This window comes from Schistocerca americana, chromosome 1, assembly GCF_021461395.2.
Source record: "Schistocerca americana isolate TAMUIC-IGC-003095 chromosome 1, iqSchAmer2.1, whole genome shotgun sequence".
NCBI lineage: Eukaryota > Metazoa > Arthropoda > Insecta > Orthoptera > Acrididae > Schistocerca > Schistocerca americana.
Genome location: NC_060119.1, coordinates 1,113,342,890 through 1,113,355,218, shown reverse-complemented (window position 1 = coordinate 1,113,355,218; position 12,329 = coordinate 1,113,342,890). Strand labels below are relative to the sequence as shown.

Below are 12,329 nucleotides of genomic sequence, written 5' to 3'. Positions count from 1 at the left end.
TCCACTGTTCCTGTCCCTTTACCACATGCTGAGCTATTCATCACTAATGATGACACCTCCCTTTACAGTAACATTACTAATGCCCATGGTCTTACAACTATTGAACACTACCTTTCCCAATGCCTGACGGATTCCAAATCAACAACCTCCTTCCTCTTCATCATGACCAACTACATCCTCATCCACAATACTTCTCCTTTGAAAGCATTACCAACAAACAAATCCGGGGTATGGCTATGGGCATCCACATGGCACCATCCTATGCCAACCTATTCATGGGCCATCTAGAGGAATCCTTACTAAAAACCCAGAATCTTAAACCCCTCACCTGTTTCAGATTCATTGATGACATCTTTGCAATCTGGATCGAAGGTGAGGACATCCTGTCCACATTCCTCCAGAACCTCAACAACTCCTCCCCCAACTGCTTCACCTGGTCCTACTCAACCCAACATGCCACCTTCCTAGATGTTGACCCCCACCTCAAAGATGGCTACATCAGTGCCTGTGTCCATTTCAAATGTACTAACCACCAGCAATACCACCACTTCAACAGCTGCCTCTGGAGAGAAGTCCCTTCCATACAGCCTAGCCAACTGTGGTCATCACATCTGAAGTGATAAGAAGTCCCTCTCAAAATATACTGAAGGTCTCACTGAAACCTTCACAGACTGTTATTATCCTCCCAACCTTGTACAAAAACAAATATCCCATGCCTTATCTTTCCAGTCTTCCACCACCTCGCAGAGTCCCACTGTCCAGCCACAGAAGAGCATTCCCCTTGTAATTCAGTACCACCCAGGACTGTAGCAACTGAGTTTCATTTTCCAACAGAGATTCAGCTACCTCTCATAGTGCCCTGAAATGAGGTATGTCCTGCCTGCTATCCTTCCCACCCCTTCCACAGTGGTATTCCACCATCCACCAAACATACACAATATACTCATCCATCCTTACACAACCTCTGTGCCCAATCCCTTATCTCATGGCTCACACCCCTGTAATAGACCTAGATGCAAGACCTGTCCCATACATCCTCCCATCACCACCTACTCCAGTCCAGTCACAAACATCACCTGTCCCATCAAAGGCTGGGCTACCTGTCAAACCAGTCATGTGATCTACAAGCTAAGTTGCAACAACACTGCCACATTCTTTGTGGGCATGACAACCAGCAAGCTATCTGCCTGCACGAATGGCCATCAACAAACTGTGGCCAAGAAACAAGGGAACCACCCTGTTGCTGAACACGACATCCTTCATTTCAATGACTGCTTCACAGCCTGTGCTATATGGCTCCTTCCCACCAACACCAGCTTTTCTGAATTGCACAGGTGGGAACTTTCCCTGCAATACATCCTACTTTCCTGTAGCCCTCCTGGCCTCAGCCTTCGTTAGTCACTGTCCTCACCCATCCAGCCCCCTCCCTGTTCCCATTCTAGCACTACACAGTCGTCATTCCACCATCACACTCTGTCTTTTTACTTCTCTCCTTTACTGTCACCTCCCCACCCCTCCCTCCCCTCCCTCCCCACCTCTCCCCTGACCACCGTCTACCCTGCAACATTTCACTGCACCCTCGACCATACTATCCCTCACCCTCCTCACCCAAGCCTCATTCTTACCCCCACCAAAAAGAGTTGACAGAGAGTTATCAACAGATGTAAAAGTAACTTCCAGTGTGCTCCAGGAAAATGTGTTGCTGTTCACGTTGTATATTAATGAGCTGGCAGAGACATTAATAGTAACCTCAGACTTCTTGCATATGATGCAGTTACTCATCTTGAACTACAATCTGCAAAGAAGCTGTGCATATATTCTGTCAGATTGTGATTTAATTTCAAAGTGGTGCATGGATTGGCAACTTTCTGTAAATGTTTAGAAATTTGAAATTGTACACTTTTCAAAATGTAAAATATGAATGAATAGTAACTGGGATCAGGCAAATCATAGAAATACTTGGGTGTAACAAATTATAGGGACATGTAATGGAATGATACATTCACACAGTTGTTTTCTAATATGACACATTTCCATTTTTACATTAAGTTTAATTTGTACGTGATTTTTATTGGTAAGTTAATCCAAATACATCACATGACGTAAACCAAAGATGCATTATTAGAACAATAACAAAATATTATGAACTTAAAATTGGAGCACAATATACGGGTCCAAGGATATAGCTATTAATCAATAACCTAACTCTACTAACTCCTTTTTCATTTTTCCAATCAAAAAATATCACTGCAAATATCTTCACAGTAAGCTTAGCAATACTGAGAATTCCTGGATAGAACAGTATGTAAAATAAGGGAAGCTTTGCCTCTTTTTATAATAGAAAGCACACACATTCACACACACAGTCATCTAGACAACCAGATGCACACTACCATGCACCCACCACTTTGTGTGTGTGTGTGTGTGTGTATGTGTGTGTGTGTGTGTGTGTGTGTGTGTGTGTGTGTGGGTGCGTGCGCACCCATGCACAAGTATTTTTTTTTTTTTTTTTTACACATACCACTGCTTAATTAATCACATGCTGTTCTCAAGAATTCTCAAACCAAATAATGTACCACAGTTACAAGTGTGGGCTCATTATAAAAGATTTAGTAATAGATACCCATATTTCATTGTTATCACTCTTAACCACAATTAAATCTGGTAATTTACAAAGATTTATTAACCATTAGTATTATTAGTGTATGTTTAAATATCAGTCTTAATGTTTGAAGATAAAACTATTTAAGAATTTCAGAAAACAACTAAGTACATGATAGCTAAAAATTACAGTATTGTATTTTAAATTTATTTTATTAAGGGGCAGTCAAACGAAAACCAAACACCTGCCACAACAGGACCATGGACTAGTTCCATTCAAAATTAATCACCACTCACATAAGACATTTATACCATTGGGAGATAAACAAGTCAATTACTGTTTGATCGAGTGCAGTTGGCCCCAGATGGGTCTATAACAACACCCAGTCTTGCACTTCCTTGTAAAACACAAAACAAATGTCTATGTATGTCTTTCTTCAAGTCACTAAAGATGTAAAAGTCACATGGTGAAAGATCCAGGCTGTATAGATCATGTTGCAGTGTTACCCAACCTAATAGCTGAAGCATAGATTTTGTCCAATTGGTAGTAAGGGGGCGGATGTTCTCATGCAACAGTGGGTGGGTGTTGTTGTGCAACAGCATAATTCCATCCAAAACAGCATCCTGAGGCTTTTTGACTTTATAACACAATGCAGTTTCTGCAAAGTGTCTTCACTGTGCTGTGCATTGATTGTGGTTCCACATTTGAGGAAGTCTATGTGCAGAAGGGCCGTACAGTTAAAGAAGAAGGTCATCATGACCTTACCGAACTTGTGTGAACAGCTTCAGATTTCTTTATCAGAGGAGATGTGGGACATTCCACAGCTGGCTTTGCTATTTGTATTTGACTACCACAGCTGTTCCATTAGTCATTTCATAGTAACTTCCACCATACAAAAAATAAGTGGTCATTAAATCGTGTTGTAATAATTTCAAAATTTGAGGGGAGGAATAAGCATCCAGTAATTTTAATGTGTCTTCCACTGGTACCACTATAAAAAGGGAGACCATGTTGAGGTTGACCATAACTTCACTTGGATTTCTCCTCCACCCATCTTATAATATCAACAAAGTTTTATGAGTTCTTAACATTGTGTCTGCAGTAACTGACTATAGGTGCCAATAGTTTACTTAAGTGCTTGTTCAGCTAATACGTTGGAGAGCCAATAGCACTAACTTCCTAATAAGTGCCAAAATGGGATCCCATGTGAGAATTCAGTATGTGGCTCACCAATTTTATGATTGTCAGACTTAGTCTTGATGACAATGATGGAGGCAATCATTGAAAGCTTCAGATTTTATCCAAATTTGACACGGCAATTAAAATGAGAACTTTTTACCCATATGATAATTTTCAATATCACACCTGACATTTATATGAAGGGTAAAGTATACACTGCTATAGTGCAACTAATTGACCTTTTTAATTCTTTGTTTCAGAGACACAAACACATTCACTGTGTCAGTTAATGTGGAACCAAGAAGCAAACTCAGTTTCAACATAACATATGAAGAGCTGCTAAGTCGTAAGCTCTCTTTGTACAAACATGTTATATCATGGGACCCAGGACAGGTAATTGAAAGCCATCTAATTTAAATCTTAACCTCACCAGAAACTGACAGAGTAAACATTTTAAGATTGCAGAGGCTTTCACAATAAATATACAATATGTTTCAAAGTCTTTGTGACAAAGATCAATGTGGATAGACCACACAGTGGAGAATAACTTTCATTGGAAACAAACTGTTGGCTGATACTTTCCAATAATACTATGTGCCCTTTTGTATTCAATGGCCCTTGAAAAATAAGATTTCACCAAACTAGCAGAGTGTACTAAGCAGGTGGTCAACTTACTACCTACTCCTGTAAATTGATAGAGTGACTGTCAATAAGAAACCATAAGAATGTGTGATATTTTAGATGTGAGTCAGGAACTTCAATTTTGCTTGACCTACCACCTTTCACACAGAGCAGATGCCTGGACAATAGGCAATACACACTGCATACAAACACCACAGAGTGGCTATGCCATACCATCTCTCAGGGGCATAATCAGTCTTAAGTGATGCCTAATGCCACCATGACATATCAGTGAATATTCTGTTTTTAACAAAATTTCTTTCCAATGGCATTTGTTTCAAAGACTTTGAAACACCCCGTATGTAGTGTTGATCAGAGAATGTTCTGCAGATACCTCTTTAATGCATTTGACATACCAAGTGTCAAGGCCAGGTTATCTCGGGTTCTCAGCCAGTTTGTTTCGAAACCATAGCACTCTCCTTGTATTTGATTAGTTGCCACTAGGGATGCTTATGTGTTACCTATACCACACATATATACTGTCATGTATCACCTGTTGCTCCCATATGAGAGAATGACTAGTCAATAGAAAAGAGTTGGGGGCAAATGCTGCCCAAGACTAAAGGACAAGCAGTCAGAATGACAGACCAGCTATGATTAGACTGAAGAGTTCCTAGCTAATAGAGCACATCTTGTTGTTCTTAACTGGCAGAAATCTTCAGATGTAAAAGTAGGTGTGCATGTACTGCAAGGAAGTATTATAGGACCAATACTCTGTGCAATATATGAAAATGACATAGTGGATAATGTTAGAAGCCCTATGAATCTGTGGATGCTGCTCGAGTTGGGAAGAGACGTGGATTTTGAGAAGTAGAATGTAATGGATCATTACTGATAGTCATAGTAACACTTTTATACACTTTATTTGATACTCAGCAGCCCAACATAAATACAACATTGTTGAACAGTTACATGGTGCTCTACCACATTGCTGTTAGTGCTCATAATTTTTAATGAGTTTAATTTGATAACCTACTAGGTGCACTAAAATTTGTTCATGCAGACTGCATACAGAATTACTAAACCTCACTTCAAATTGTATGTGCACAAATACAATCACATTAAATTAGCAACCTTCAGAAACATAAAAATCTTTTCATAAAACAATGTATTAAATTTACTTATCCAACTTTTAAAAAATGCAGGTTGAAATTGTCTTAAAACAGATGAGCTTAATAAAAAAACATTTACTGTTACTATGCTGAAGACTGTTGAATAAAGACGTTTGTTATTAACAGGATTATGCTCAATGACAGTTTTCATAAACATATGCAATCTGCCTTTAGCCTTAACCCATACAACAAGAAATTAAGCTGATTTCTTAACATCTACATTCCCTTTTTGACAGGTCAGGTTCCTGAGATATCTAGTCTCTTCTCTCTCTGGTATTAATGTTAATTAGGTGTATCAGTGAATAAGACCTCAAGTTCGAAGCAGCTTGTCTTACTACCAGTTTCAATTATTATTACATACATGTTTCCATAGAAGTGTAACCTATCCACCAATTCACTAATTCTCTGGTGGATAAGTTACACTTGTATGGAAACATGTCCACAATGCAATTCAGTTATGTTCTCAAACATAATTACTTCCAACTGGTGTCACATAACATTGATACTCTCGCTTTAAATCTTCACAATGCCTTTTGAAGATTACTATAGTTAATGTACCATTTACTTATGAAACATAGTCAATCACCTTAGCTTTAGCTTTGAATATTCACAATGTCTTTTGAAGATGTCCAAGATTAACTTACCATTTGCTTATGTAATGTAGTCAATCACCAGCCCCGATGTTCACCTTTCATGATGGATGCATTCATGCATTCTAAAACCATGCACCACAATCTCAGCCTCTGGAACAGCTACCGACAGACAAGGCTCCCATCACACTACTGGCTGCCTCACCTCCAGTCAGAGTCCACACATTGCACTCTGCCTGTGTGTGCAGAGGGACTGCTAGTCTCACAGCAGCACACTCTCTGTTGCTGACCACAGCTACTTGCAGAGCTTTACTTCTTTCTCACTATCTGTCTCTACCTCACTCTGTGATTGTCTTCTCTCTCTTACCATTTGCAGCAATTATACTTTATATAGGCACCACATAGTTCATGTCTTTAATAACAGCTGAATGATATGTTGACCAAAACTTAGTGTAATCTATAATGTGACATAGGTCAATGCTGATGTATATAGAGAAGTCACAACACTATAAAACAGTAGTGAAATGCATGAAAATCTGCAAAGAACTGACACTTGGTGGAGAAATTGCTAGTTGACTCTGAACACAAAGAAATGTATCATGTTGCAGGTAAATAGGCATAAAGATACATTGTTATTAGATTACATAATTGACAAAGAATAACTCAAAACAGAACATCCAATAAATATTTACTCTTAATTCTGGAAACTTTACCCAAGAGGACTCACTGAGGAAAAGAAAATATCCAAAGAAGAGAAGTGTGTTTATCGTGGATTCATTTAGTAAGTACAAAAGGGTCACAAAGAGGTTATCCACACTCAGTGGGAGACATCTTGCATTACAGTTTGGTTTACTGTTAAAATTCTGAGAGCATTAATTCCTAGAATACTCAACCAATATATTTATCCCTTTGCCATATATCTTGTGCCCCTCTGTGTACTTTCATTTCCTGAAAAACTCATTTTGATATCTTGAATGAGGCATGATTTAAAAGAGGTGTCACATCAAACATAATGAGATACCTTGAACAGAACAGCCTCCTTAATGCCAAACAACATGGATTCTGAAAACACTGATCATGTGAAATCCAGCTTAAACTTTTCTCACAGGACATACGGAAAGGTTTGGATCAAGGCAGTCAGGTAGATGATTTCCAAAAGCATTTGATGCAGTGCCACACCTATGCTTATCGTCAAAAGTATGATCATATGGCATATAAAGTGAAATTTGTGACTGGATTGAGGACTTTTTGGTAGGGAGGATACAGAGTGTTACCTTGGATGGAAAGTCATCATCAGATGTAGAAGTAATTTCAGGTGTGCCCCAGGGGAGTGTGTTAGGACCCTTGCTGTTCCTGTTGTATATCAATGACCTTGTATACAATATTAACAGTAACCTCAGACTTTTTGTAGATGATGCAATTATCTGTGATGAAGCACTGTCTGAAAGAAGCTGCATAAATATTCAGTCAGATCTTGATAAGATTTCAAAGTGGTGCAAAGACTGGCAGATTGCTTTAATTGTTCAGAAATGTAAAATTGTGCACTTCACAAAAAGAAAAAAAATGTAGTATCTTATGACTATAATATCAGTGAGTCACTGTTGGAATCAGCCAATTCTTACAAATACCTCAAATACCTGGGTGTAACGCTTTGCAGGGATGTGAAATGGAATGATCACATAGGCTCAGTCATGGGCAAAGCAGGTGGTAGACTTCAGTTTATTGGTAGAATACTAGGGAAGCACAATCAGTCTACAAAGGACATTGCTTACAAATCACTCGTGTGGCCGATTCTAGAATATTACTCAAGTGTGTTGGACCCGTACCAATGAGGACTAACGGGGGATATTGAACATAAGCAGAGAAGGGCAGCACCAATGTTCACAGGTTTGTCTGATCTGTGGCAGAGTGCCACAGAGACTCTAAAAGAACTGATCTGGAATACTCTTGAAGATAGTCGTGATCTGTCCTGAGAAAGTCTATTAACAAGGTTTCAAGAACCAGCTTCAAGTGATGATTCTATAAATATATTACAACCATCTATGTATTGCTCACACAGGGATCATGAGGATAAGATCAGAATAATTACTGCAGGCACAGAGGCATTCGAACAATCATTCTTCCCATGCCCCATACATGAATGGAACAGGAAGAAACTCTAGTAACTGGTACAATGGGACGTACCCTCTGCCACACACCTCATGGTGGTTTGTAGGTTATAGATGTAGATGTAGATGAAGATGTAGGAATCACCATGCTTTGTGTTAATGTTATACAAAATACTGGACGCTGTATTCCTCGTATGATTTAGGCTGTTAATTTCTGTCTTAACAAATTTTAGCATTTCTCTTTTTCCCAATGTTCTGAATTACTTTTCTGCATCATGTTTTAAGAACTACCTTTTCATCTTTTCTTCCAAAATAAAGGAGTTTACCTTCTGAAAGTCTGATAGTCTTTTGGCTTTGAAAGTGTTGCTTTCTATTTTCTGCTGCTTTTTAAACTAGTATGTCATATCTACCTTGTGTCTTGTCTCCTGTGTGTCTTATGTAGACTGACATGTTTAGTACAGCATTGTCAAATATGAAACTCTTGATGTTGTTTTTACAGACTGTTCGAGACCTCAGTGTAAACATACAGCTTAATGAAGCTAGATCTATAGTGAATGAAAGTGTAACTGCATATGGCACTTACTTCAGTAACTGCTGCGGAGATCACAACATTCGTGGTACAAGTAAGTCATCTGCTAGAAAATTAACTTTTGTATTCATACGCAAAATACGGCAAAGAATACCATTACCTATAGAGGAGTGGTTCATGATGTACAGAAACACATAATAGAAAACAGTTAACATTGGCATTTGAGCTCTTGTTCTTTTTCTAGTAGCAGTATACATTTTCACACAGACATCCAAGCATTCATACAGTGTGGGCATTTGGTTACCTGTGTGGTTGTGTGTACTACAGTAAAAAAGCAAGAAGTTGAAAGCTAGTCAGATCATTTCTATTATGTGCACCATGTACCAGTTTCTTTTCATAAGTGGTTGCTTGTTTTATTTACATAATTTTCCATCCAGGAATTTCCACAATTGTTGAACTTTTGTATTATGTACATACAAGAGCTCCTTATTCAATCAGCAGTTCTTCTGAATAGTAGAATATCTTTCCAGATATGATTACATTTTTTCCTGTCTCTAAATGACTGCTGATCTGGCACACTATTCTCTTTACATCTCACATGCTATAATATATAATTATATACAGGGTGGTCCATTGATCGTGACCGGGCAAAATATCTCAAGAAATAAGTGTCAAATGAAAAAACTGCAATGACCCAAACTTGTCTAGCTTGAAGGGGGAAACCAGATGGCGCTATGGTTGGCCCGCTAGATGGCGCTGCCATAGATTAAACGCATATCAACTGCATTTTTTAAAAAATAGGAACCCCCGTTTTTTATTACATATTTGTGTTGTACATAAAGAAATATGAATGTTTTAGTTAGACCACTTTTTTTTGTTTTGTGATAGATGGTGCTGTAATAGTCACAAACACATGGCTCACAATTTTAGATGAACAGTTGGTAACAGGCAGGTTTTTTAAATTAAAATACAGAACATAGGTACGTTTGAACATTTTATTTCGGTTGTTCCAATGTGATACATGAACCTTTGTGAACTTACCATTTCTGAGAACGCATGCTGTTACAGCGTGATTACCTGTAAATACAGCATTAATGCAATAAATGCTCAAAATTATCTCCATCAACCTCAATGCATTTGGCAATACGTGTAACGACATTCCTCTCGGCAGTGAGTAGTTTGCCTTCCGTAATGTCCGCACATGCATTGACAATGGGCTGACACATATTGTCAGGCATTTTTGGTGGATCACGATAGCAAATATCCTTCAACTTTCCCCACAGAAAGAAATCCAGGGACGTCAGATCCGGTGAACATGCGGGCCATGGTATAGTGCTTCGACGACCAATCCACCTGTCATGAAATATGCTATTCAATACTGCTTCAACCGCACGTGAGCTATGTGCTGGACATCCATTGTGTTGGAAGTACATCACCATTCTGTCATGCAGTGAAACATCTTGTAGTAACATCGGTAGAACATTATGTAGGAAATCAGCATAAATTGCACCATTTAGGTTGCCATTGATAAAATGGGGGCCAATTATCCTTCCACCCATAATGCCGCACCATACATTAACCCGCCAAGGTCCACTTGTCACAGCCAACATGGATTTTCCGTTGCCCAATAGTGCATATTATGCTGGTTTATGTTACCACTGTTGGTGAATGATGCTTCATCACTAAATAGAGCGCCTGCAAAAAATCTGTCATCGTCCCATAATTTCTCTTGTGCCCAGTGGCAGAACTGTACACGATGTTCAAAGTAGTTGCCATGCAATTCCTGGTGCATAGAAATATGGTATGGGTGCAATTGATGTTGATGTAGCATTCTCAACACCGACGTTTTTGAGATTCCCGATTCTCACACAATTTGTCTGCTACTGATGTGCCAGCAGCTAAAACACCTACTTGGGCATCATCATTTGTTGCAGGTCATGGTTGACATTTCACATGTGGCTGAACACTTTCTGTTTCCTTAAATGACGTAACTATCCCGCGAACGGTCCAGACACTTGGATGATGTCCAGGATACAGAGCAGTATACATATCACATGCCTGCTGGGCAATTTGATCACAATAGCCATACATCAACACGATATTGACCTTTTCCGCAATCGGTAAACGGTCCATTTTAACACGTGTAATGTATCATGAAGCAAATACCATATGCACTGGTGGAATGTTATGTGATACCATGTACTTATACGTTTGTGACTATTACAGTGCCATCTATCACAAAGGGAAAAAAGTGGTCCAACTAAAACATTCATATTTCTTTACGTACTATACGAATATGTAATAAAAAATGGGGGTTCCCATTTAAAAAACAGAAGTTGATATCTGTTTGACCTATGGCAGTGCCATCTAGTGGGCCAACCCTAGCGCCATCTGGTTTCCACCTTCAAGCTAGACAAGTTTCATTCTTTGTAGTTTTTTATTTTGATGCTTATTTCGTGAGATATTTGACCCAGCCTCTATCAATGCACCACCCTGTATATTTATATAAAAAACAATTGAGAAATATGTCAAATTGTATGTATACAGAATGGCTGACAATACTTATCTTCAGGAAAAAAGTAATAAGATTAGGCTCTAACATCCCATCATCAGTGGGGTCGTTAGAGACACAGAACTAGCTCAGAGTGGTTATGGACAGGGAAGAAAATAGACTGTGCCCTTTCAGAGAAACCATCCCAGCATTTGCCTTATATGATTTATGTGAAAAACCTAAACTGAAATGGTTGATTGTGGATTTGAACTGTAATCCTCCCGAATTTGAGTCCCATATTACCTTCAGAAGAAGAAATTTTAAAAACTGCTGATAGACATTTCTATCCCCCCTCAACCTAATAACAGGTTGGTCCCTCCAAGCCTGTAGTCTGAGTGGCCTGCTTCTCCTTTTTTCTAACCTTCCCCAACCTATTTCCCTTCCTACCCAAGGATGGAGTTAACAGTTCTAAAAGTTAGGGTAGTTTTTTTATATTTTGATATGTGCCTTTCAGAAGTACTTAAAAGTTTGTTCCGTTATGGTAAGTAATTGTCAGTCCTTCTGTTTCTTTGTAATTTTATAGTAATCTGTAATTTTTCAGTCTCACATTATTTCACAATATTAATTATTGCAATCACTCTGCAACCAACATCTATAGAATATTCCATCAGTAATTGGAAGAATGTAGACATATCAAAGTGGAAGTATATTGTATTGATGTTGCAAAGCAATATTTATTTTACAGTTCATTCTGACCTGGCTTTTGGCTGTCTAGGCCATCCTCAGGCAGCTTAAGACCAAAGAGATAGTTCACACAACACAAACAACAACTTTTAGCTGCACAATGATTGTTTTTTCAAAGATATGTGACCTTTCACAACTACATATCTATGGCATACAAAAGACACAAGCTTAATGAAATACACAAAGAAGCTATGAACAAATAGACTTTATGTTACAGAACACTAAAAGATTAAAATTACAAGTATGTACAGGCCAAATCAGCACACAAATGAATACTGTCACAGACTACTATG

The 12,329-nt window shown here is 38.6% G+C and overlaps 1 protein-coding gene across 1 annotated transcript in view; it reads left to right on the top strand.

Annotated features, from left to right (window-relative positions):
- The window catches only part of LOC124618647 (inter-alpha-trypsin inhibitor heavy chain H4-like), a 132,482-nt gene that overhangs the window by 80,511 nt on the left and 39,642 nt on the right, over window positions 1–12,329 (top strand). The window contains exons 4-5 of the mRNA XM_047145367.1: window positions 4,042–4,174; window positions 8,772–8,895. Coding sequence (XP_047001323.1) covers window positions 4,042–4,174; window positions 8,772–8,895 — 257 coding nt within the window. The remainder of the gene's footprint in view (window positions 1–4,041; window positions 4,175–8,771; window positions 8,896–12,329) is intronic.